At 41.5% G+C, this 27705-nt stretch overlaps 2 protein-coding genes across 19 annotated transcripts; both read right to left on the reverse strand.

Annotated features, from left to right (window-relative positions):
- Positions 1-38: 38 nt before the first annotated feature.
- Positions 39-3297, reverse strand: med22 (mediator complex subunit 22). 2 transcript variants are annotated; one of them, XM_046387177.1, is made up of 5 exons: positions 3145-3297; positions 2759-2912; positions 2452-2532; positions 1967-2175; positions 39-436 (listed from the first exon to the last, which is right to left on the reverse strand). In XM_046387177.1, exons 2-5 carry the CDS (start codon positions 2879-2881, stop codon positions 244-246), a joined length of 606 nt encoding a protein of 201 aa, XP_046243133.1. In that variant the 5' UTR covers positions 2882-2912; positions 3145-3297; the 3' UTR covers positions 39-243. The 2 variants fall into 2 exon arrangements, with proteins under 2 accessions (XP_046243133.1, XP_046243134.1); XM_046387178.1 differs by lacking the exon at positions 39-436 and having other exon boundaries at positions 827-2175; positions 3145-3296.
- A 553-nt stretch (positions 3298-3850) lies between these two features.
- On the reverse strand, positions 3851-27705 carry LOC124058185 (AP2-associated protein kinase 1-like). Of its 17 annotated transcripts, none has more exons than XM_046387157.1 (20): positions 26814-27705; positions 22817-22935; positions 21998-22106; positions 21051-21193; positions 20772-20893; positions 20518-20599; positions 20237-20369; positions 20011-20114; positions 19481-19560; positions 19300-19388; positions 18270-18460; positions 17056-17250; positions 16266-16453; positions 15420-15607; positions 15241-15309; positions 12907-13011; positions 12585-12686; positions 11833-12012; positions 11392-11481; positions 3851-6546 (listed from the first exon to the last, which is right to left on the reverse strand). In XM_046387157.1, the coding sequence occupies exons 1-20, from the start codon at positions 26971-26973 to the stop codon at positions 5747-5749; spliced, it is 3249 nt and encodes a 1082-aa protein (XP_046243113.1). In that variant the 5' UTR covers positions 26974-27705; the 3' UTR covers positions 3851-5746. The 17 variants fall into 17 exon arrangements, with proteins under 17 accessions (XP_046243113.1, XP_046243120.1, XP_046243116.1 ...); XM_046387164.1 differs by having other exon boundaries at positions 19225-19388; positions 27364-27704; XM_046387160.1 differs by having other exon boundaries at positions 11833-11862; positions 19225-19388; positions 26814-27704.

A 27705-nucleotide genomic window follows, 5' to 3' on the forward strand; every position in this document is an offset into this window, starting at 1 on the left:
AAAGAGATGTTGACATAAATTTTAGAGACTGCCATTCCTCTTGTTTCATCTAATTTCTTTATTTTCTCTTTTCCTTGACTTCCTGAAAAAGAAAGCCTCGATGCAAAAGTTTTAGTCCACAACACATCACAGTGGCAGACCCAACTGGACACTAGCTCACAATGTGTAATGAAACCTAAAGGAGTCAAACCACTTTAATACGAACTGAGCACAAGTGTTAACAGTTATAGTCCACTTTTCATCTCAGGGTTTCTCTATAGAAGATGTCCCATGCCCGTTGAGGTGGTGTTGGGGGTTTGTCTCCTGTGAAGGAGGTACCTCCACGTCCTCTCGTTCACCCTGGGTAGAGCTGCAGCTGCTGCCCGGGGAGGCCCAACTGTCTCGTCTGCGGTAGGCCTCACACAGTGGCAGATCAGTGCTGTCCCACTGACTGTAGCTTTGTGGAGCGGAAACCAGTAGGAGGCAAAGAGTCAGCGCAGCACAGAAAGAGAGGAGCAGACGAGAGCAGCAGGTCAGAATAAGCACACTCATACACATAGAGGAGCACATAGGGGCACACATACGACAGAAGCGTGGAGGTTACGCAGAAGCACTGGGAAATTGATCAATGTGTTAAAACAGCTGTTTGTTAACTCGACTCTGTAGTCACAGGTGTGACTCATCAACTGCTGATTTCAAGTTGAGCGAATAAAAAAGGTGCAATTAGTTGCTGATGGAGGAGAAAGTAAAGCGAGTGCAGTGAGGAAGGAAGGCCCACACCGAGCATGCTCCAAACAGGACTGAGAGACTTCAATACGTTCTCACAGAAAACAAGACAACTACTGCGGTGTTTTGTCTCTACTTTATTTCTTTATCATTCTGGGTCTATTGGAACATCTGGCACAAACTGGTACACATGTACAACCACTCCGTGCGTGATGGTGTGCATGGTTACAGCTTGAGTCACCTGTAGTCTCAAGGACGGATCGGTTGAAATTGCTTTTACAGAAGATCTTAGTTTTAGAAAGTCTTAGTAGCTTCGGATTTGACTTTGAATAAATAAACAGTCGTGTCTAATTTTATACAGTCTATACCAAAGAATCATCCACAGTCCAGCCTTAAAAATCCATCATATGGGTCAGCACCGTTACATTTATGATTTAAATATAACATATAAATAATCTTACATGACAAATTTATAAAAACTTATATTCTGGCATAGCTCTAGTTCTTTAACTGTGTAACTCTTTAAAGGGAGTTCGCTTTCTCCACAGAGCTTTGTGTCGCAATACCCAGAAGCCTTTTAACAACCATCTAACAGTTCATCCATAGATGTGCTAGAAATTCATGGATTTAATTGAACTCTGGTCTTTAATTTAAAACATTTTAGTTGTAATCATCTGCTAAACTAAACCATGCATCTCCCCACATGCCTGACCGTATTTGTTAAAACCTCTCAAGCCTTTGTTAGCTGCAGACCAAGAAACAAAGTCTGATCACCATTCAAAAATAAACCCAGCAGTAGATTAGAACCAGTACTTTCTATTCTGAATTGTTTTCACCAGAAAAGCCTTCTGGCTTTCATACTATATCAGTAAACTTCCTGAATGCCCCAGGACACATGTTGAACTGTCAAAGTTCTAGAGCTGCATACATTTATGTTTATGATATTCAGTCGCATATCCCTGTAGTGCAGAGGTCATCTCAACTTTGACCAATCACGACCCACATCACTGTGCAGAAAAGGATCAAGGCACTCGCTAACCAATGAAAATGTAAAGTCACTTAGTGAGATAGGCTGCACCACAACCAACCTCAGCAATGCTTTGTGTTAAATTCAACCCCAAAACAGTCACGTTTACATGATGGCAGAACTAAACCTTTCGTTGGGCTCAGCAGTGAATGGCAAAGGTGAGACATTGCATGGTGCTGGGCATGGGACAACAGAGGGGCAGTGGGATGGGGGCAAGTATGAGCCTACTTGTACCTGGAGGAGTAATATTCTTCCTCTAGCTCATACAGGTCGATGGCGATCTCGTCACGTAGCGACGTGAGCTTCTTGTCACACTCCTCTTGCAGCGAGCGCAGCTGCTGGTTCTGGAGGCTGATGGCGTCGTTCACTGAGGGAAAGTCGTTCAGAATCAGGAACTGCTTCAGATCGGACACCAGCTTCATCAGGGACTCACCAGCTCGTACCTGATACAACAATACAGATGAGGGGAAAGGGGTTGAGATATTAGTTATGTTTTATTTCTGTTCTTGTTTCTGGACTGAACACGTTTTCAAAGTGCTCAAAAGCATATGTCTAGAGTCTCAGTTACAGGGTGGAGATGTTTTCATTTTATCTATATCCTCCCTTAACTTATTTTAATGTATTTTAAATAATTCGCAAACAAACCAAAAATGGTGACAAAAAATAAAAATAACTGAGTATATATTTATTCTGGACCGCTGGGTTTGTACCCTACTTACAATGTTGGCTGCTCTAACGTGCATCTCATAATGGTCCTGCTCTGCTTGGGTTGCTCGGGAAACCTGTGTCTCATCCTCGATCTGGAGAAAGAAAACAGTGTGACAATATGACATAAATTCAGATGTTTGGAGGGCAAAGAGGCAAAAGGTTAAGAGAAGGGAAAACACGGGAAGTGAGAGCGCTGCTGATATCGCTAGAAAGTATTTATGTTGCAAAATAAATAAATGAAACGTGCAGCACATGAACACAGGAGAGAAAGCGGTTGAATAACAGAGAAGCAGACGAGAGGGCGACGTATCGATGTACCTTGGCTGTTTTGATAATTTCGGTGAAATTGTCCAGGATTGACTTGATATCATCTTTCAGTCTCTTATTGTAGTTCTGTAGCAGAGTCTCTTTGCTTTGAGGGAGCACTCTCTGAGTAGCCATCGTGCTCGGGAAAAGGCACAACGTACGTTACCTGTTCACAACACGTTGAAACACAGAAACTCATTCAGCTGGCTGAGTTCATAATCAGGTACCAGTGAAAACAAAACGCAGACATCATTCGCGAGGGAGCAACTAGCTAGCATGAAAAGGCGGGTGCTTTCACAACAGAAGCGGATGATTTAAACGTATAGTTAAGTAGTTTTAATATCTGCGCTTGTTTGTGAATATGTTCTAATACATGTTCAATAATGTCTATCACTTACTTTTCGTATCGCATTCTTAAAGAACAATATCTATTTATATAAAACGAGAAACAATTCCTTTAAGCGACGCTCTTCTTCTTGACGTTTAATGGCGGCCAACATCCGGTGTTTGCGTATTACCGCCATGATTACCGCCATCTAGCGACGAATCACTGATCTTACACCTTAAAGCCAAATTTCAGAAAGAAAAGGCTCGGGTTTATAGTTTTAATAGAATTCTACATACTCACATTTAATTACATGTTTTTTTCTAAGCTGCATAGATAAATGAATAAAGCACTGAAAATATTTTTTTCAGGACGGTTCTAAGTGGTAGAAGCCCTACATCCAAAAGAAAAAAAGCACAAAAAGTATTTTCATAACATGAAATATGAAATGTGCTGAATATGAAAAGTTCAAGCACTAATAATAAAGCAAAATGTTCCCTGTCAGTACATGTCATGTTGTAATACTGTATTATTGCTGATAGCTTTAATGCACAAACAGAATTTTGTAGTTGTCGAGATGAAGACATTACATTTTTCAGAAGAATGTACTTGAAAGCTATATGAAATAAATAGCTTTCAGATACACATAGTAGCATAAAACGTATGTGCCACACTGATATAGAGATAGGGTAAAATAAACATTCTCAAATTAAAAGTATATGTATTTAGCAGCATTCCCAACAATGCTTCAGTGATGATAAATTACTACAAAAACTGTGCACACTTTGATTTACATTCATTTAATTTTTTTTATGACTTAAAACATAGTTTTCAAAGGCAGGCTGTGCAGCATAACAAGTATTTCGAGTGATTTTGGGGTTTTAGACTGAATCCTCCAGACCTCCTACATAACACTTGTCGAAATACATTTTACAGCTGTGTTGCAATCAAAACACATTCTTAGGGTACCCTGACTGTGTCAGTGACTATGTGCAACCTTCATGTATATAAGTTGGGTGACAAAAGTGAACATTTATCAAAGAGATTGTACACTTCAAAAAGAAAAGAAAAGAAAAGAAAACTAAGAATTTTACATTTCAACAAAGGAATACATGAATTAAACTTTGGGTTGAATCAGGATGGGTCCCCTTTCTTGAAAGTGCCATGGAGGGAACCAAAAGGTGCTCCACAATTTTATAAACCACAGAGGACCAGAGAGTAAAATATTCCTGTATGGTTATGGAAAGAAATTCAAAAAGAAATGCCATCAATCAGTAATCATTCAAGGTCTCACTAGCAAAACTACCATCACAATCTTTGACTGGAACTGCTATGCATACGTGCTGTAGATATTTGTGTGACTGCAGGAAAGCATTTTCTTATTGCAGTGTAAGTTTTCACTTCAGTTGTTCATTAAGAGTGAGTCACAGTACATATTTGGAGCTGACTACGATAGTATTAATATTGTACATCTTGGTGTGTTAGCATACTGCAGACAGCAAAAGTTGTACATGATTGTACACTAATATTTGGTGGTAAATGCAAGTGCAACAAAATGACAGAAATGCAGCAGTTTTTTTGTTTAGAAGGGCACAAAAGGCAAAAGTGATTTGTGCTGTCTGATGTCGTAGGAGGGAAGTACTGTTAGAGTGTAAGGCTTCAGAGATATCTTGTAAAACAAGGAGGAACAAAGACAAGTGAATCTACATTTATATAACATAGGAACTACCATGATGTGTTTTCTACCCCTAACATTTGTATACATCTTGTACGTAACACGGAACAAACAGTGATATTCCATTTTCATTGGACATGACAGTGACCACTAACATAATACACGAGAATAATGCAAACATTTTGGAACAAATGAAGTAATATTTCCTATCAACACCTTAACTTTGAAAGGTCTATGAATCTTTATCCAGCATTGGCTTCATAGCAAACCGTGAAGGAAGAAGACCAAAGGCCCAAACTACTCACTCTGAGAGCATAACCATACGGTTTAAAATTTCTTGTCGGATGTAATTACAGATAAATACCTCTGAAATATCTTGTCACAAAAACCTCACACAATAGTGTTGACAGACTGCAGACGTGTTTCACTCACTCATAGTGCCATACGGTCCTTGTCTTTTCTGCTTCCGAGCTTCTGTGAAGTTATGATCTTGTCATTCAAGCTGATTCCGTCTTTTCTGAGAACTAATACGCTGGAGGAGTGAGGTGTCGTCAGATCACAGATTCACAGTAAAGCTCAAATATACAGGAAATGAAACTGCCAAAGCTGCAGACAACCTGGAAGCTCCCTCACCGTGTGGTATTTTAGCGCTGACACAACAGGTAACTGAGGTAGGCAATAAAACGATCAAATGCTTGACCACCATATTGTCTTTGTGTAGATGTACGTACCAAAAGGATGACAGACAATTCAAAAGGTAAACAGATGTGAGGGGAAAAATAAAAAGCAAGTAGAAGTCTGGGAACGATGTCAGTTTTCTTACTCTAACGGAACATTCAAGTGTAACTAATCAGAACTAATTGGAGCCAGTTAAGAATGAGATCCATGCAGGCCTGCAGTCCAGCTGCAGCACTGGTGACAGCATGCAGTATGCCTGTAATAATGTGCACAATTCAGTGATGCTGATATCTTCTGCTCTTCTGAGCTCTCGAGTGTGCGTTCAGGGTTTTTCTTGCGGGGCCTTGAGGTGAAAGGGTGCAGAGACGAAAGGGTCTACAGTGCTCACTTCTGAGGTCCATGAGTGAAGCGGTCCAACGGGGACTGATGCCACAGCAGCTTGCCTGCTCACATTAGACACTACTCTGTGAGCTGCCACTGGCTGCTGGGGCACAGGTCCCTCAAAGTGTCGGGAATATTTGGCCAGAGCTTGTGGGCGGAACGGCTGTTGGGCAACTTGTCCCAACACACCCTGATCAGGGGTTACACCTTGACCTCCAGCTGCGTGAGGATACGAGGTCTTGGCCTGAGGTCCTGTAGTCTCCTTTCTTTTTCCGAAGGGAGCCTGAGAGAACACGTCGAGCTGCTGCTGAGCTGAAAGGGGAGCGCGTGGAAACGGAGCATTGGCAAACACATCGCACATGTCCTCTTGCCCAATCTGGAAGGGGTGTGCCTGCTGGGAATGATTCTGAGCGAAGGTGCTTGGAGTAGGTTGATGGAAGATGGCAGATGGTTGTGTTGGCGCTGCGTTGGAGTGAGGCGTTGGGTGGGGGGCTAACTGAGGTTCTTGTTCTTCTTCGTCCTCAGAGTCCAGCAGCAAAGGTCTGGAGCCGCTGCAGTCATGGGCTGCCGTATGACTCTCAATGATTCCCTCATGCTGCTGCCCTTCCTGATGGACTCCTTTCTCCTCATCTTCATCACTGGAATGCACACATCCCTCGTTTGTTTGAGATTCTCCTTCTGGAGGTTCAGTCTCTTGTCGTTCGCCAAGCACAGAGTAGCCATTACCCTCCTCGTGCACATCTGGATTAGAGAGCAGAGATAAAGGCAAAAAATATCAGAGGTGAACAAAAACACAAAAATTACAACAAGAAACTTAACCATCTCAGGTTCAGCTGCCCATCAAACCTCAGTCACACATGACATACTATATGACCGATGGATCATCTGTAACTGCTGGAGAATAGATGAGAGCTGCCCAACAGTGAAAAAACAGCACAGGACTTCAACAAAACAGACACATTCTCCTCTGAACGAGTCACATAAGACAGACAAAGTCTAGTTGTCTCTACCATTACAACATCTAATAACCTTGTTTCCACATCTGCAGTAGCATTCTCCTCAACCTCCAAAAACTGTAAGTCGTGTTAGCAGAAATGTGCAGAAGAGGTAAAAGGAAGCTCAGAGGGAGTCGGTACGTCTGTGGAAACAAGGAGCCTTCACAGCAAAAGTAATTAGGGACAGACAGGTTTGCACAGATGAGCAGACAGATCAGTCTTACCTCAGAAGTGTTGACAGCAGCAGTTAAGTGGCAGCTCTTGGCAAGATGTTAGTGGCAGCCATTAAAGGAAAACACCAGTTTTTGTTTTGCTTTTACTTCTTGGGAAATTTCCTTCACCTCTTGTTTGTTTTGAACTGTCCACAGCCCATTTCTCAGTATATACAATTTTCTACATGATTTGAGCTGAAGTTAATTTAACGGAAAAATAACCTAGAGATCATCTCATCTGTCTGAGCCGAATACCACAACAAACAAACTGTGAGACTGCTTCTTCTGACTAACAATTACTCTCACAAATGACAAAGAAAAGCAGCAAATCCATGCATTTAAGAAGCTGGAATCCCAACATTTCTGACATTTTTGCCTGAAAAATGACTGAAACGATTATCAGTTATCAAAATAACTGGCAACTCATTTTCTTTCAATCAACTAATCAATTAATTAGCTACCTGTTGCAGCTGTGTATGAGCACTATTTGACAAAGTTTCTGACCTGAAATCAGAGCAGCAGTTAACTGCAATGTGAGTTTAAAAAAAAAAACAAAAAAAGTAAGTAAGCAAGTACGATATGAAGAGGTGGCAAGAAAAAAAACAAAAAACGATAAAATCTCGAAAGGACAACGATGCAACTTGCTAGGCAGACCAATGGCTGAATGCTTGTACACTCACTAAATGAAAGTTCAGTAGTGAAATCTGAGCAGAAAAGGCCTCAGGGGATAACATCATGTTAGCGCATCTGCAATCTAATTTACTTGCCAGAAGGAAAGAAAATCTGCCTGGTAATTAAATCAACGAAATTGGAAGAATGAATCTTCAGACCGTCAATAAATCCTGATGGCTCTTTTCTCCTCCGAGTAAAAATGAAATAATGTGACCCAAAGACTTAATTTACATTCACATTAATGACTTTTATTCTGTGTCTCTCTTCTTGAGCCCTAATTCATAAAAATAGAAGTACACACTCCATAAACGCTCCTGTTTTGACATATGGACATCTGCCAAATCATGTCAAACATTTTGATATAATCAAGTCATTTTTAAACAACCAGCCATCATATCAACCCAAGCAGCACAACGAGTATCGGTTTCACGCGGCAACACGAGTAAAACTGTACGGCCAAGGCGAGAACGCTACAGGATACAGCACTGTAGCGTCTTATAAGGACATGAAGCACTACTGTAGGATTGCATAGATTAGCCACAAAAATGCAAATGACTTAACTGAACAACATTAGATGGAAAGAAAAAAAAGGAGTTTTATTTACCTATGCCAGTTCTTAGTGTTTTCAATATGTAAACTGTGTGGAGAAGGAGGAGAAATTATGTCCCTAACTTAACTATGTTTTGTGCTCTGTTTGTACGTACATATCTGAGGTGACATGATCTTTAAAAGAGACTTATGCCTACACAAACAGACCTTCACTGGCGACAGAAAAAGCCAGAATGAAGGGTAACACTTCACAAGACTTTGACAAGACCGGAACAGTTGCCCGAGGTGAACGGTGCTACAGAGATATCAGGAAATACATTCCGTCATTAGCTCTGTTCTGCTGCCTGTTGGATAACAGTGCTATACAGCAATATAAGAACCAGTATCACGTAAATAACCTTGGTGCAGAGATAAAAATACTACCCGGTCAGGTAAGTCATAAGCACTTTGTTTCATGTGTCGTTGTCTAAAAGAGATGTGCTAGCTGAATGCTTGACATGAATGGAGAGAAAAGACAGAAGGACTTTGGACAGACAGTCAATATCTTTTAAATACACCTCAATACACAAATATTTGTTTTATCTATATGTCCTTATCAATTTTACATATTTTATAATGGTTCATACATTCAGTCTAAAGCACTATCAGTAATAGTCACATTTATTCGTACCATGACAGATGAAATGCTTTTAAATATTACACACACAAAAAACCCTACTTTTACCAGTGCTAACAACAGCAAAAATGAGAAAAATAATCATGATTTTATGTACATACAAAGAAGTTTTTCTGAATTTCTCCTCTGAAATGAATGTCACGAGAGCCAAGTGAGACCTCAGTGAATGTGGGAGGGATAGACTGGACAGAGGGGATGTCAATGGGAGAGGGAGATGTTCACATAAAGCTTATTTGTTAAGACAGTATCTACACTGACACCTCTGTGTATTGGAGGTGTGCTGCTAAAAATCTGCTCATCTTCACTGACCCTGAGAGCAGACAGGACACATGGCTAAGTAGCCTTATAATGATAAAATCTTTCCTTTGGCATGGCTACAGGGCAAATAACTTGGTTAACTTTTGTTTCTGTGTGCTTATCTTGACAGTGGGTGAAAGAAAATGATGCTGAGTCTACACATAAAAAGATGTAAAATGCACGCATACCATTATTGGTCTTAGGAAGGGTTGTAGATAATGCTGAAAGTGGAAAAAAATCCTGCCTTGGCAACGGAGCTGAATGAATCAGCCATGTTAACACTGACTTCACCAGTTTCAGGATTTCAACACATCATCGTGGCTGACAGATTTACAGTCGCAGTTTTAGGAGAACTAATATCCTGCCTTACATCCCCAAAGAGGTGAAAATATGCAGTTAAGCTTCAGCTGCAGCTCTCAATACACAAACTACCATAGCTTAGATTAACAGCTGTTAAAACCTGCTGATCTCTGAGCGAATAGCAGCACAGAACTGACCAGATCTGACCTTTTCAGATGATGCAAAATGTTTGAAAAAGGCAGCTGAAATCTCCTTCAACAGCCAACTTGTGCGATCGAAACATTTCTAATAACTTCAGAGAGGTAAGATGTAGTCATTTTCAAAATGCAGCTGCACTCTACTGTATTAACAAGGAAGTCTAACAGCAATTTGAAGTTGAGGATTTTGTTTTGGGATTATTTATTTATGTGTTGACTTAGTATGTTTGAGGTGATCACGTCATAAAATATGACAACAGACATTCAAAGCTTAATTAGAAAACCTCAGCAGAAGCTTTGAATGGAAAAAATTTGGTGCAACCTTTGTAATGAGTGTCCAAAGCTGACAATTGTTTTTCTTTACAAACTGGTTCAATCAGTGCAAACAGCTCTCAGTTGAACCCTCAGGGTATGTCTTTGTTTGATCAATAATTTAGTCTTAAGCTTGAACAGGAAAGTGCATTATGTTTCCCGGAGGTCCACAGCATTTCACTCTTTAGTCAGACCCCTGACACAAATGAGCATGCCTGGCTTGAGGTGGGTTGTTTACATAAAGCTTCAACCCTGTACAAGTACACAAAGTGAGCACAATGCAGCTGTGATCAAGCAGTTTAACAAGTGCATACGGTTAAAGTCGACCACCATGGCAGAGCACTCAATGAGGGATATTGATGCAAATATGAGGAAAGCATGAGGAAGACCATGGTGTCGCCGGGACAGAAGCAGACGATATGCTCAGGCATTGATGAGAAGATTTTTACCAGCGTGGGAATGTCAAAAGCCAGCTGAGATATATGAAATCAGCTTATCAGGCAACTAGAGATGGAGATGAGCCCAAGGAGGCACATAAACACAAAGGTTCCACTGAACCAATCAGTGCTGAGCTGGCTCCTTTGTTTCACGTCATACTTAAGGTGCTACATTAAGTGCCTCCGCTTCTCCATCTCTATCCCCCACCCCCACCCCTCCCTCCCTTTGTTAGGATTGCACACTGCCCCCTTCGACCTCTCCCACCCCCTCTAGAGGTCGATGAGCTGATCCACCAGCAGAAGGGAGCGGGCCAAGTTGGGGATGCTGGACTCTGAACTGCCACTGTTGCTGCGCGAGTGACCACCTGAAACATGCCAGAAAGAGAAAGAGAGAGAAAGAGAGAGAGAGAGAGAGAGAGACAGATATGGACATGGAAGAGCCGAGGGAGAAGCAAAAGAAAGTAATATTAACAGAGATTGTGTGGAGAAAATAAGAGCGAGGTGTTGATGAAGATGAAGGGAAATGATGGCAGAGCAGTGAAATGCATGAACAGGGGGGCCAGAAAGAGAAAGAGAAACAGGCAGAGTGAGCTGGGATAATCTTTATACAGCTGCATCATTACAGGGGGGAAGAGTAAGGGAATGCTTTAATTACATGAGGAGACTTTCAAGATAAACTACTAAGAGCCAAACACCTGCAAGGCAGAGAACTACTGGCAGTGTAACATTAGAAACAAAAGAGAGAAAGATGACTAATGTGACAGCTTGATGGGATAAAAAAAAAGCCTTGATGTGACAAGCACACCCATACAAGCCTTCACAGGAAACAGCTATGCTATGCCAACTCAATTAGGGTGTTAAATTATTCATCTTTTTTGTGGCTCATGGTCTGGGCTTCAGCAGGTGTGAGTGCTCATCTCGCTATCCTGTTAACCTTACCTTGATTTGAGTTTTTGGAGATGAGCACAGGAATAGGGTCAAACTCGTCGTCATTGCCCTTCTCCCCACACGACATGAGGAAAGCAGAGTCTGTGGTGAAGGAACAGGAAGTGAAGGAATGATGGAGGGGGGGAAAGAAGTTAACTCAGCCAAAGAAACGAGCAAAAAGAAAGGAGGATGCAAGTAGATTAAAAATAGATGGAGCAAGGGCAGTCACAGTATTTAGAAGCCATGCATTTTAGGTGGCTGTTGGCTCTTCTACAAATGAGTCAAGGGTCTGTGAAGCTGTCACTGAACATGATTTCATATGTTTTTGGGTTTGTTTGTTTTTTTTCTGTTAAAACAGGCCCTCCTTGTTTTGGAAGGATCTGTAGTCTGTGATGGTCTTGGGTGCTGAAACATAAGGCCAGCTGAGGGGTGCTGCATAGAGGGAGATCTTACCAGAAGCTGTCTGACCAGGTGGCAGCTCCTCCAGACAGGATCCAGTGCCAGAGCCAGGAGGAGCAGAAGAGCAGGAGGAGGAGGAGGAGGAAGGGAGAGCAGAAATAGATTGGCTTCCATGAGGAGAAGTATGAGATAAAAGATCGCAACCCAGCAGAGAGTCCTCCCCAGTGAGAGAGTCTGAGATAGGGAGAAGCAAAGCCAGATGGACAAGGGGTCATGGTAAAAATAAGACTGTTAGCTTACGGAGTAGAGGAAAACGCATTTTGTTAGTTTTATCTCTGAAAGCATAATTATCAGAATCAAAGAAAAGTGTGAAAATCCCAGAGATAATATGCAGGAATAGGAGCTGCACTTATGTACTCAGCAGAAGTTGTGAATACCTGTATGTTTGCCACAGCTAATGCCGATGATTAAAGAAGAATGCACTACGGGTGGAAGATTAGCACCGATAGTGAAAAATGTTCTCACTGAATAGACGGCTTCGCACCCTAAAAAACACATACCACTGCAGTACACTAAAGCAACTGCTGCAGTCACTAAAATCAGCTGCCATTTTGAAGGAGCGAAGGGAAAGATTGCTTTTTGTTGTTTCTTTTTTTTAAACCGATTTTGCCAGGTCACTGCCTGCAGTTGTAAGAAGTCCCTCAGTATTTGACGAGTGACAAGGGGATCATGACCACAGCTGGAAACTATTATTCTTTGGTGAAAATGCGGCAAAGATTCCCTATTATGTGGTCCAGGATGCTAACCTGGCATGCTGGCAGGGATGAGTTCTGGCTGGCCTGAATGTCGCTGGGCCTGCGGGGCTTCCAAACCAGGAATCAGTGAATCCATACACACCTCTGCCTTTGCTATAAAGAGACAGCAAACACATTATTAGTAATTTAAAAGGAAAAGACCTGCCTTGGTGGGGATAAAATTGGTGAGGCGTACTTTACTCCTTTCCGCAGTGCGTCTTTTTCCTGATTTTGTGAATATGTGAGTGAAAGAGGAGAAGGAAGGAAAAAAAGATGCATGCAGAGCAGATGGGGGATGTCAGAGCAAGGCAGGGGACCAAAACAGAGCTAGTACCATTGGTGGAGCTCTCTGCAGAACTACTGAAGGGGTCAGCCAGGGTTAAAAGGTCAGGAAGCAGCACAGAAGTTTCAGGGGACTTCAATCCCTCAATCAGTTTCTCTGTGAGCGAGCAAGAGAGAGCAGGTTGAGAGAAGTTTGTGGCAACAGATGGCGAGACAGAGAAAAGGGCCATGAGGGAGGATTTTTGCATACAAATAAGAAGGAAGCAGAAAAACTAATGAGATATGAAACTCTAGAAATAGATAAATAGATAAATAGATAGATAGATAGATAGATAGATAGATAGATAGATAGATAGATAGATAGATAGATAGATAGATAGATAGATATACTTTATTGATCCCAGGCTGGGAAATTACAGAAATGTGGGAAAACATTACCTACTGACAAAACCACAGGGATAACTATAGTTCAGTAATATTTCTAATGAAGTATTTGAAGTCACATATGTGGCAAGGGACCAAAAAAGGTGAAAGAATTGATAAGATGAGGACTGCATTAAGACACATCAACATTTCATGGAAATTTTACATTTACATGAATCAACTTCTGACTGCTTGCAATGTCAGTGGAACCATTATAGAATAATAAATTATTTTATTTATTTTTTTTTTTTTTAGTTCATCTCATTTTGCACAACACATCCAAACAGTCCAAGACCAGCAAGCTGAATGAAATCTCATGCATTCAAAGGACAAAACTCCACTAGCCTGTACAAGTACAACTGATTTTTTCATGTTTTCTTAGTACAAACTTAAACACTAAAATAAAAGACCAATTAAACGAAACAAGCCACAGCAATTGATGAGTTTCTTCACAGTAACCATAGATTATCCACACTGTCCAACCATTTTTGGACCAGGGCATACAAATGAGCAGTCATCTTTGTTAAGCTGGTTTTACCAAAACCTTTGTAGAAAATAAACTTTATTTGGACCTCTATTAGTATAAAGAATTAGTGCTTTCATCAAGCTGAAATGCAGTCCATGCATGAAACAACAAATTACTGACTGCACTGCGGCTCATACTTACAGGAAACTGATATGGGGAAAAATAGGGTGGGTGGGTGGTGTCTTAGACAAGGAATGAGTTGGCTCAGAAAATGGCGCAGCAGATGTGACCTTTTGCCCCCTTCACTATAGGAAAGAGGTCAACACTGGTGAAAAGCTTTTTATAAATCCTAAATGTCAAAAAGCTAATCTTCTAGTAAAGTCAATAGAGAAAATGTGCAATATTAAAAAAATCTATACACTATGCTGTATGTTTTTTTATTTGTTTCCAGTAAGGCAGTCCTGATCCTAAATGCTGCTCAGATGCCCCATGAGTAGAAGACTATTGCAACCTATCTGAGTGAGTTACACAGAAGGTGTCAAACAGACAGCTTAGACTGGGCGAAGAAGATTAACCACATCCTGGTTATGTAATAGCCTCAACATTTTATCCTCTCAGTTCAGGCCTTAAACAGCAACTACACAAAAGAAGTTACACAGCTAAGAAGCATACACTTCCAACAGGGCAAAAGGCTAGACTGAGGAGAACATAAAAGGCTGGGTCGTCATTTTAACAAAGCAGCATGCTTAACTTTCTCTTGGTCTTAGGGCCACTGGTAAGCAGGCTCCTCCTGCAGTAAGGCAATCCAATTAACAAAGGAGAATTTGTCCTTTGCGTTGCCAGGCAACAGCAAAAGCGCAGCTCTGCGAATGATGCGATCTCACTGTAGCTATGGTCTCTATTCATGGAAGCTGACAAGGAGTCACTGTGAGGCTGCTTGCTATGTCAACAAGATAGGACTGTGTACAAACCCAAACCACAAAACCAACACTCCTAAACTAACCTCTGGGAAGTGTGATATCCAGGAAACTACTTCAGTAAATAAGAAAGTGACTCATAAACTCGAGGAATATATTTGTTCAAGCGCCTGACGCCTGAGAGAATCAAAAGGCTCAGCTCATTGTGCATCATGTTGTGACAAGAAATTTACCTGTGGTGTCAGAGAGGGTATTAAAAGGGTCTGGGATGGTCAACAAAACTGAACCTGCACTCATGATGCCTGCAGGTCTTTCAACTTAACAGTTCACAAAGTGTGAACAAAGAGAAGAAAAAAGTGAGATGATCACCAACACAACAAGAGGGAGCTGCTGGGACATAAACTTTTATGATGATGTTGTCAAGACAGCAACAAAAAAAGACAACAAAATGGTTGAATTCCACCTCTCTCAATGTGGCACACAGATGAGATTGAGAGAAATGTGAAAAAGAGAAGCCTAATGGGAAATAATTTATGTCAAGGAATGAAACAGCACAAGAAGAAGAGTTAGGCAGACTTACCTGGAAACGCATTTAGCCCTGGAATGAGATTTTCACTCGAGCCAGTGGTCCTCTCTCCTGGTGCAGCAGCTGTGCACAGCAAAACAGAAAAAAGTCATTACTCATAGACTATAAACTATACTCATAAACTATTTACCAATGCTGCTGGTGCAAGTAAGCAGTGAAAAAGTGAAACTTACTCTCAGCTAACTTTGCAAAGTCTTTGTTTAGCAGCTCCTCTGCTGTTAGCTTGGAGAAGTTATCATCGCCGAAGGGGTTCCAGTTGGGCTGAGCGTTGGGTGCTGGAAGGCCTGCCTGGGCATCACATGGATGATACACACTCTGCTGGGACGAGCATGGGGAACCAGAAGGAGTAGTGCTGGCTGATCTGCAGTACACAGAGGTGTAAACTTAAAGGAACAGTTCACCCAAAAATGAAGTTCCTTAAGTTCCACTTGCTAAGCTTCGCAGCAAAAGAGCGATGCAGCACAGACCCCCCCCCCTGAAGTGGATGCACAAACTCGGATGCATGCCAAAAAGTTGTATGGAGCCATATTATTATTATCTCTTTTTCAGCTGTTTGTTTGTTGTTTTTTTTTGTTTTGTTTTTTTTTTTTACATTTTCAAAACTCTGGCTTCTTCAGTTATTTGCTGTAAGACTGTTTTGCAGTGAAGGTCCAGAAATGTTTTGTGGACTTCACCTGACTTTCCATTAGCATGGGGGGTGAGTACATTTCCTTTTTGAGCGAACCATTCCTTTAAACAAGGCTAAGAGTGAACACAAAAACTTGATCAAGGGCTTTAAGTCTGTGGACACTGGCCTAGGGATGTATGCAAATAAGAGCGAGTGAAAGTGATGAACAGAGGTGAACAGAGCTATTTAAAGACTGAATCGAGCGATTCTTCTCAAGCTGGATTCTCTGGGATGTAAAAGGATCGTTTATCCTCCTTCAGGGTCCTGTCAAATGAATGGACTGTCTATTGCCCTCCTCAGCTCACCCAGTGCCATGAAAGGACAGTTCATCCAGAGAGTTAATTCTGCTCACTTGGACTTGTTGAGGCTGGCCTCAGCTGCAGCCGCCTGCAGTAGCTGGGTGGACTTGCTGACCGGGACCCCAAACACAGCACTGTGAGTGACATCGCTCAGGATGCGTCTGTGGCCGCTCTTCGGGGCCATCTTTGGCGATGAGGGAGGTGTCAATGAGCCGACTTTGTGAGCCCCTCGGCCAGCTGTCTATAAGGAGAGGAAGAATATACAGTGGGGAAAATATGAGGGGAAATGTCTATGATGTCCACAGAGAAACTTTCAGCTAAAGATGAACAAACATATAAAAACCAAGCAAATAAGATCCCCTAGAAAGGAGAATCTGCAAACAAAGGTGGATTAGAAATTAGAAAAACTGATATGGAAAAGGGTTGATAGCAGTCCCAGGGCGGAGACTGTACAAAAGCAGATACACTTCATGAATAGCGTTACTGCTAAGACTTGAAGTTTTTGATCAAAATACAGACAGTAGGGTCAACAAAGTATGGAAAACAGAATTTTGATAGTTGAAAGAAGGAGCTCAGAATGTGATGCTAAATGATTCGGTTATGATTTATACAGTGTATAACTGTAGCGTCTTTCTAAAAAGACAGCATCAAAGCAAGTTCTTCTAGCTGCATGACATTCATATTGTCCCATTAAATATACTCTGTGAGAGCAATCTTGCCTCCCCCATGCCCCAGAAGAAGAAAAGTAAAAATATGGATGTGATTGGTTAGAGACGAGCTTGTAATCAACTCTCTGGGCCAAAACAACAGCAGACGGCAGCTGGAGCAGAATGTTACCGCGACCTCTGGGTCAGCCGCAGGACCAACGGCTGCAGATTCAGGGATGGGGGTCAGATGAGAAGCTGCTGTTTCATGGGCTACATGCTGCTGGTGATGCAGGACAACAACTGGAGGAACAAGCTTAGCTTGGGACTGCAGCAGGGTAGACGCCTGAGATGCTGTTTGCTGCTGCTGGTGGACGCTCTGTACCAGTTGATACTACATAGAAATACCACACAGTACATCAGCAAGACCCAGTTTGTCAAGATTTAAAGCTCTCTGACAAGTGCAGCAGCCTTTTATAGCGTACTTTTCAGAGTTTATTTACTGTTTGACAACACACAATGGATAATAAAGAGAACATTAAAGAGAAAATAGGGAGGGAGGGACACACACACACACAGATGGTAGTGGAGGAGGGAGGATGAAAAGAGATTTATTCACAACATTTTAGGTAGTGATAAAATCTTTTGTCCCTAAAAACAGATTCCATCTGGAGAATACAATAACTACACAACTACACAAATTTTAAACCAAAAACAGCCCAGCTCTGGCTAAAAACGGCAACCGGGAATAATCAGTGGAGATTTAAAATAAAATGAAAACATTCAAAAGAAATCAAGATAGTTACATTTTACAGTCTGAAACACAAGATAAACAGATACCACAGTCAAATAAACATGCAGGCACACAGCATTTGTTTGTATATTCAAGATTACGGCTCATTACCAGTTCAGTACGGATATTCGCTTGTGTGTGGGGCGTTGTACTCTGTGCGTTACTGCATGGGCAGTGATACTGTGAAACGACACAGGAAAACTTGAATAAACTAATAATTCAAACTCTGCTGTGGTCAGTCACTGCCAATTGAAATAATTTCACCTGCGCAGGTTGCCAAGCACCCTCTGCTCTGGAAACGGTCCATTACACAGGTCAACACACAGGGCTTTTTAAGCACGAAAAAGTTCCAAGAACACGAAGGCCTCATGTGCTCTACCTGCAGCCTCACTGTGCTAAAGACAATAAAAAATTGCTAGAGGAGTGATTACTCCCCAAGTTTGTTTCCTGGAACAGTTTGCTGATACTGTTTTTTGTTTTGAAAACTAAACCATCAAGCTTGAAAATTTTGTCAACGTACGTACACAGCATTGTCACACACCATCCATCAGCAACCCTGACTGAGATTTACTCAGTGAGATCAAAAAATATTTCCATTTTCCCTCAGCTGGGATGCCTACCTGCTGGTTACTCTGCGGGCTCAAGAAAGCTGAGGGTTGCTGCTGCTTCATGAGGAGCTGCTGATGCTGCGGCGTAGCAGGTAGCTGCATGTTGGCGGTCTGAGTTGGCTGAGGAGCAGCCTGTGTACCAGGAGCCTGTTGAGCAGGTTGGACAGCAGCTGCAGCTGGAGCTGGGACACTGATGCCGACTCCTGGAGGGAAGAAAAATAAGAAAAACGAGAAGAACATGAACCATTATTCACTCATTTATCACATCAGAATTTATTATTGCAAAGATTTCGAACTGTCAAACACACAAACTCTTGACATGTTGTAAAAATGAATGGTGAATTAAATATATGTATATTTGTGGAATTATAGGCCTCTTTGTATGCCATTAAGGACTCTCTAATTAGGAAGTAGGAAAGAATCTTTCAATAACTGGCAATATTTGGGCAAACTGATGCTTTGGGCATAATATCCACTTTCATCTGAAGACAAAAACAAGATAAAACTGCACTACATTCTAAGGTAATAATGAATGCATATATTTAGGAAAAGCCTGTATCATAGCTAAATACATTTTGTAAAGTCTTTCTCTCTTTTTTGCTTTTCATTTCAACAAATAACACATTTTAAAAAAACAAAAACTACACTGATGGAGACCCCAGTAAATGAAAGAATAAGAACTGTACATAAACTGTACAATGCAATTGTGATATCACATCATCATCTGTTCCGTCTTTTCAAGTGGGCCACAGACAGTCTTGTCAAAGTGTGGATGTCAAAGGACTCACAAAAAGACTTATTAAAAGCCTTTCAAGAATGGGCTAATTGAAGCCCTGGGAATGCGTCCCCTTGATTGGGTTTGGACTGAAATTCTTGAGCATTTCACCGTTGCTGTAAATGCAGACCCATATTACCTAGTAAGAATGGTCTTAACTCTGACACACTCAGGCATCACAGAGCTTCTTACCTATGGCCTGTGATGCTCCAGCAGCCATGTTGGGTCTTTTGCGTGGGGTGAGAGCTGGCTGGATGGGAAGAATGCCTGATATTGGCTGGGGCTGAGGCTGGCCAGCCTTGGGTCTTTGCCGTGGTGCGATTGAGGTTTCGGTGGTAGGAATGGGGTCTGTGAGCCTTGTGCGAGGAAAAGAGAAAACTGAGCAGTAAAATACAAGTTTCCTACAATGACTGTTTCTCACCACTCAAATGCTTCGCTTTTCACTCACCTGGCTTTGGTTTGACTCTTTTTGGCCACTGCTTCACTGGCTCTGATAGGCTCAGGAAGTTTTGCAGGAATAGGTGAATTCTATAACCGTAAGGAGATTTGAAATTTTTATTTGAAAAACAAACCAGAGTTATAATGTTTTAGATCTGTGAGGTATTAGGAAAATATCTTGAGTGTCACAGCGACTGATTTACAGTTTCCATGAATTATTGCCCTTTAATAAGACTTAAGAGATGAGGTCAGAATTTTGGCTGAATCAGGCGACCAAGTGCTGAGCTACTTTGTAAATGCACTAGAAAAGGGCAAGATGAATGGAGGGCAGCCAACTGGTAAAGTCTAGAAATAGCTTCTCTTCACTATCATTATGCCCTTGATTACTTTCCTTAGAAAGCAAAAACAACCACTCTTTTTATCTCCCATTGAGACCTAAACTCTTAGAACAGCTGACCCTACTGTTAGTACTTAAGAAAAAAACGCTTCATTATATTCCCACCTTAACTTTCTGCCATTTGTCTTGCCATGGTGACTTACGTGTACATTTGGAACTGGACACTCTCTTCGAGCCAGTTTAAAGGCAAAGTAGGATATTTGGTAGATGTCTGGTCTATTATCTGGGTCAGGTTCCAGCATGTATCCTGTGAAATCAACAAACAAAGGCCTGAAAATTCACCTTCAAACCTATAGTACCTGCACACAGAGAGGATGTACATGCTGTATGTAGGACAGCGAGTGTATTCTGAGGACCAGGGTTACTCACTGATGAGACAGTGCATGTCCTGGGAGTAGCGGGAGTTGTCTGGAATAGTGAAACTTCCATCACAGATAGCCACTTGGCTCTCTCCAAAAGGAAGTGTGAAGAAGCACAGCTTATAGAGCAGACAACCCATGGCCTGCACAGACAAAATTATCAACACGTTTCATGTAATTTTGCATCTATGTCAAGCATGTCAGTATTTACTTGTGCAGATTATTATCATGGTGAATTAATGTGATCTTACAGTGATCATAACTTAGCATAGCGGTATTAAACATTCTCACCCAAATGTCTGCCTTTGTTGTGATGATCTTCCCACCATAGAGGTTGACCATCTCTGGTGCGCGGTATGAGAGAGTGGTGTACCTAGTGTTAAGAGCAGACCGATGAGAATCAGACTTCCTCTGCATTTAACCCATCACAGAATGAACACACAATTTTTTTCCTGCCAGTCCGGGCTGGAATTGAACCACCTCTGGTCACAACTTCTCAAACCTCTAGGCAAGTAGAGAAGGTATGAACAGTTCAGAAAACTCACTTTTTGATTTCCTCCTCTACAACTGGAACCCCCTCAGTCTGAGGGTTTTGGAAGCGGTTAGTGGCACTCCCAAAATCACAGAGCACGTAGTGTCCTCGGTCGTGCAGAAGAATATTTTCCACCTACATGAGAAAGACAACATGAGTCCTGTCAAAACTGATAGCACATGAGGTAAACAGCAAAGTCACAGCAAATTACTTCCAAACAATTCATGTGGCCATTATCTGGCCAGCCTGAGCAGTGAGTAGTACTTATGTGCAAATTGGAAAATAGGCCTGCCTTGAGATCTCGATGGATAACTGGAGTCTTGCACTGGTGGAGACGTGCAACCGCTTCACATGTGTCACAAAAGATCTGTAACACCTCGCCTTCAGTAAAACCTGTCTGTAACCGCTGGTTCATTAGGTTAACCACTTGTCCACCTACATGACACAAATAGATAAACATAGCGTTAATGAAATGTCACCAGTCCTTAATCAACACTTACTGGTATATACAGTACATGTTATGAATGATATTCTACTTAAAAGTTAACTAAATTACTGTACTATAGTGTACTCCAATATTTTTTTCTTTGTTTATTTTTTTTCCCCCCCCGGAACAATCTCAAATACATCATATGTCCAATGAAAATCATTTCCTTGTCTTCACACCAAATATAACGCAAATTTTTCCCATGGCATGATTATATACAAAAGTGTTAGGAACAGTTAAAAACATTCAGCTTAAAAGAAAAAGTTGTGCGCCGTGGGGCTCTGCAGAGTGTTGTGTGGGGAGGACTGAGTGGAGCTGGATTCCATCAGTTAATTAAGGAACCCAAGGCATCAATGGTCCCCGTGAATTGTTTTCAAACACAGATAATACTTGACCGTAATTGCTCCCACTTATCCAGAACGCTGAAATCTTCCAGGACGCATGGACCAGCACAAACTTTTTTAGTTATAAAAGGGGTGTCTCAAATTTACACAATTTGTTTGATTCAGGAAAGCTCTGAAACCTCATCTTTTCATTCTACATGAGACAAACAACAAATTCTATCATTAAAAAATGAAAAAAAAGATGATGTAAGAATTGTTTTGTTACTGTAGTTGGCTATCACCACTCGGTAGCATATCAAATGAAAGAGAAGAGCTACTGACAACAACTGCTATCAGTCGAACAGAACAGGATGCTGTGTGGAGCCGAGGGCAAAAGAGAGACAGGAATTGGGGGGGGGGCAGATTTACCTCGACAGAAGTCCATTAAGATTAGGACTTCCCACACATCGCCAGCTCCAACTGCAGTTATGCTGGAGTCCAGGAAGCCAACTATGTTTTTGTTGCCCACTAGGTCCCTCTGTGTAAATAAACACAGAAAAAGCAACAATGACACACAACAGAGATACAGTTCTCATAGATTTTACAGTTCTATGATTTTAGGCTGAGTAATTACAAAATACATCCACTGTCTGTCACTAGTCAGTCTATTTTTATCTGTAGAGAAATGCTGATGATTTGGCAAAGGTCTGGAGGTAATGACGATAACCATCCAGCATTAGTCATGCCATCCTGGGCGTGGCCGCAGGAACTGCTTAGTTTCACTTACAGTCAGAACTCTATTTGTAGAGGGGAAATTGAGGGGAAAGGAAATGGAAAAGTGCCAAATCAGTATTTTCAGTAGAACTGCACATGTTAGAAGGGCATTAATTCCAATTCAACTTGAGCTCCCTTACCATCATTATTTCTGGGCCAAACACTATTTTAAGAGAAATGTCAGTGCTTGAATCTGAAGTACATCAGATGTCAAGCATTCAGTGTCAGACCTCATTGCCCAGCTGGCTTTAGCGATTGCACTTTTATTGGTATATTATTAAGCAGGCTAGCTATGACAAAACATCATGCAACTAAGTGTCCCGAGTTTTTTTAGCGGTTATATCTAATAAGGACTGAAGGATGAAAATTAAATGACATGTAATAACAGATCATGATGAAATTCGTACAGATCTGTCTGCATAGAAAATGGAGTTTGCTGCACTCAGAAATCAGTCACTCAATTGTCTTACTCACCATAATCTGTATCTCAAGTTTGCAGACTTGCAGGTCATGTTCGTTGTTGACATACATCCTTTTAAGTGCACAACGCAGACCTTGATGAGTCCGCACCAAAAAAACTATGGCAAAACCTCCTGCAAAAGAGTAGAGGAATAGAGAGGGAGAAACGAGAATAAAAAGAGAGTATACAGATTTACTATGACAAAATCTCCCATTTCACTGCAATGTTTTACTTTTAGCTATAGCAGCAGCAACACCATATATGGTGTCATATTGTTTGCTTAACATAATCTTTGCAGTGACATTAAACGCTGACTAATTTTACTTTCACAGCAGTCACTTGTCAGGTGCTAAAGGTAAGTAGTAGTAACAGTAAAATAACTGAAAATGCTCCCCTCAGCTGTACTCTGACCCTGACAGATCAGACATCTCTTAATCTTGGCAGCTAATGACACTGACTGATGGAATAATAGAATTGGTATTTGCTGAACTAATGTGTATATGTATGTATCTCATGTTATTACAGTGATGAGGTAAGCGAAGGACTGCTTAAAGGGATTACTGTATGAGACGAGTGCATGGCTGGATGGCTGGCTGGAACACTAGGAAGAGGAGCTTCAAACAGCACCGTGTGAGTCAGCAGTTGTGCTGAGGGGCAGGATGCAAGGAGTAGACAACACTAACACAAAATATAGCAAGTGAGAGAATTCATCATACCACCTTTGGTTGCAGTGATACTGAAACACGGGGAAAACCACAGGATGGCTGCATCCATCCATAGCAACTCAAACCACCAATAACAACACAGATTAGTCAGACTATGGTGGGACAGAATCTCACACCTCAGGGTTTTCCAACTTCTATAAATTGTGCCGCGGCAGCACGGTGGTGCAGTGATTAGCACTGTCATTTCACAGCAAGAGGGTTCCAGGTTTGAATGCCGGTCTGGGCCCCTTCTATGTGGAGCTTGCATATTCTCCCTGTGCCTAAATAAGTTTTCTCCGGGTACTCCGGTTTCCTCCAACAACACCAAAAACATGGCCTGTAGTGAGCTGGGATAAGCTCTAGCCTCCCACCCTACGACCCTGACAGACAAGCAGTATACAAAAATTAATGGATAAATTGTTCCATAAATATTTAATCAACAGTTTTAGTTGTACTATACAGTGGACTGTGGGAAAGTGTGTTGTCTTCACTGACTTCTAGATATGAACTGACTTCATTTGATTGCATTTGGTATGCTCTTGATTTTATGCTGACAGGATGTAGGAGATTTCACTGTCAAGGTCTGAACTTTGTGGTTACCGCAGCTCTTCTGTTCACAGCCTTTTTTTCTCTCACAGCTTGTGTTAATGCCATGCATTGGGCTGACTCATCCAGCTGGCATCACTAAGCCAAGGACAGCTCCACGTGACTGGTCTGGGTGTCGTTTCATAAAGACGTCCCTGGGCAACATTGCTGTGAGCCTTTTTATCTAACACATGCATGGAGTACAAAAGGACACTGGGGAATCAGAAATAGTGAATCATTTTTCAACAGCCTCGGCCAACCAGCTCAATAATGACAATAAGCCTTGCCTATGAACTGATGTGCGTTTCAGTACTTTATCCTGTATGCAACAGCATGGAGCTGGGTCACCATGGATGGTAACAAATCACAATTTCACTGATGTCATCAGCTATAAATTTAATACTGGAAATTTCACAATGAAGTGGAAAAATCTGCAACACAGTGCTGCATGGTACTTGACTGAGTTACAGCATTGGAGTTATGACACAGAGAAGCAATGTGCTTGTGAAGTGGGTTTCAATGAACACCAGAGAAAACTAACTGAGACCTTATGCTGAATCAAAATAAAGAGAGAGAGACACACTTCAAGTGAAACACAGGCCTTAAGTGTGTGTGTGTGGTTTGACAGAGTTCAGACAACTGAATGCTTGTTGTCTCACAGTCTAATCTGAGATGCGTGTAAGATATGAGAAGGATTAGCAGCCTTCTTAAGCAACTTTTAGCAGGGGTCTACAATCTCAGTAGACAGTGTGAACAAATAATTGTAAGTACAGCTACAAATAGCTATTTGCCTCTTGACGTAACTGACTGGCAGGATTATTCCACTCTAGCTCATGCATACACCCTCAAGCAGATGCACACAAAAATACACCTTTGGGCACAGCTTTGAAAAGCGCAGTGACTTGTTGCAGCGTTCGGTCGCGGTTTGTCATCAGTATAATGGAACTTATATAACTGCCATCTATGCTCAAGCCTACTACACACGTCCTAACCCCTACTATGCTATTTACAAACATGTTTGCTGTAAAGTTACACAACACGGCAATGGCAGTACCTAAGTGACACGAAATTAGCATGGACTGTCCAGTCTCAGTAAAAAAATAAAAAACTGATGAAGAGAAAACTGGATGATTTTGTTTTAAATATGAAACACTAAAGCTCCATGTTGTGTAGTCTAGCAGGAAGTCAGGAGACATTCTCTGTTTCAATGCAAAATGCTACATACATCTCAGGGAACAGGTCTAATGTTACCAGCAGTAACTCTGTGACAACAAAGGACAACAAAGACAATGACAACAAAGGGAGCAGACAGAAGAAAAACATTTCCAAATGAAGCAGCCAACTAACAGAACCTAATAGCCCAGAATACATCCAAAACTGTGTGAATAAATAGGTCTAGTTGACACTGGGGGAGTCAGATTGCAAGCAGTACTTCCACTGCCGGAGCAAGAAAAAACATTCCAACTACGGTTTTCACCATCCACGTACAATTATGTTTATGAGGCCTAACAATTACCAATTTCAGAGATGCAGAAATGTATCAAAAATGTCGACGTCTGCGGTTCAGTTTTTTCTTAAGAACAGATAAGCAAACCATTATAAGTCCTTACTTACAAAAGAAATTCCTCTAAAAGTTTCCACTGACATTTCTGTGCAGGGTAGGACTCAGGTGGGATGTCTGTCCCATTCATAAAGGCCAAACAGATGGGGCCCATCTATAGTACTGATGAATTAATCAGTCTTCTTTCATTCATTATTTAGTAACGGGTACTCTTAGCTAATAGAGCAGGCCAGACTCTCGTTGGAAAGACAAATGACCAAGGGAGACTTGTAAGTCGCATTCACAAAGACTGCTTAAGCATGTTCTGACAAAAATACTTACCCATTTCTGAAGTTACAACCACTCTACTTTTCTACAAAACATTTCTCAATCTTGAGCTCAATGATTTAGATTCACTTACAGCTAATAATTTTAAACATGGAAAAATGCCCAGTATGTATTTGATATTAACAGCTGTCATGTGATCATGCTCTACGTGGCTGCACATCCTAATAACATTTAACCCCTCCTAACCACCAATAGATTGTTATTCAAACTTCTGAAATCTACCATTGTGATATGTCACTCCTTCTGTAAATATAAAGACAGATGACTCAGCATGGCCCTGCTCTTTTACACAGTAAAAGAATAGCGCCACAGTAGAAAATCCAGTTATACAATATTCCTCCCAGCCTTAAGGTAAAGTGTGAAGTGACGCAAAGACAAGTCAGTCTGAAGACCTGTCAAATGTTCAACAACATGCCCTCTCCCAAATTGTAATTTTCAGCCTTAAAATCATTTTTTTTCTATTTTTTTTAATCATGACACACAGGTAAGCAAGCTCAAGCCACAAAATAAAAATCCACTTGGAGTAAGGCCACCTGGCAAGTCACTGAACTTCAAAGGACCTGCCAGGGGGTGGTCACAACTGATACTGAAGCTGTTCTAGTCTTGTGACAACAAGCATTACCATTGCTATCCCCATTAGTTAGACACAGTTAAGGTGGGTCTATAGCATTACGGATGTACACTAGTCGGGCCATGAAACAACAAATGCAGGCCCACTTATTTATCTTATGATACCCGTCCGTTCATCTTCACAACAATGTCTGACTGTGAATCTAGTTTAACGTGTTTGTAGGACGTGCTTTTATCAACACAAAAGAGAAACACATAATTCACCTTCGGCGACAATTTCCTCGACAGTCACTTGATATCGTCCAATGGTAAAGACCCGTCCAATGAAGCTGCAACCGCCGCCGGAACCTGCGCCTCCTCCGCCGACTCCGGAGCCAGGCCCAGAGCCCACCAACTCCCGACGAGAATCAAAAAATTTCTTCATTCCCCCCGAAGTAATCCAAAGCACTCAAGTCAAAATCTAGTAGTATCGTAACAACAATAATGACTTGAATGTGGCCAGTCCTGTTCGTTGAGGTGCTGGCGTTAACGGTTTAGCAGTTTCTCAATAATTGAATGAATGCAGCCAGCGAGCTTTAAGCTAGTTAAAAGCTAGCTAACTAGCCGATTCTCAAAATATTCCAAACACTGCAGTCCGAAGCTCTTCGGCTAACATAGTTTGGAAAGCAGCCAGAGTAAAATGTTGTTTAGAAAATAATTAGATATAGCGTTCATCCGGAAGCCGTCGCCTTCCACTCTGAAGTTATATCAGATCTGTCCAGCTAAATTAGCCAGGCTACGAACCCGAAAAAACACTTGTTAGCCGTTAGCTCACCTAGCCAGCTAGCTTAAGCAGCTAGGTGCGGTGACAGCTGTCAGTTGATAGACTGGCAGCCAGGTAAGTCCCGAGTGCCCCATGCAGCTTATTAAACATGTCCACCTATATGCTCCAGCCGAAATGTAACTTAGTTCACCTTCCGCTCTTGTCTGTATCGTAGTGAAAATTACAGACCTTTACTGCTTCTGTGCGACCAGCCGGCTATAAGAAGGCTGGTCAACTAACTTAATGACTGGGCTAATGTAGCTACAAACAAGAGCAGATGCTACAGGGAAGAGTGATCTCAGCTCTTCGTCCTGCCGACTTCGCTTGTTGTGATTGGTCAAATGAACAGCGACT

This window comes from Scatophagus argus, chromosome 4, assembly GCF_020382885.2.
Source record: "Scatophagus argus isolate fScaArg1 chromosome 4, fScaArg1.pri, whole genome shotgun sequence".
Classification (NCBI taxonomy): domain Eukaryota; kingdom Metazoa; phylum Chordata; class Actinopteri; family Scatophagidae; genus Scatophagus; species Scatophagus argus.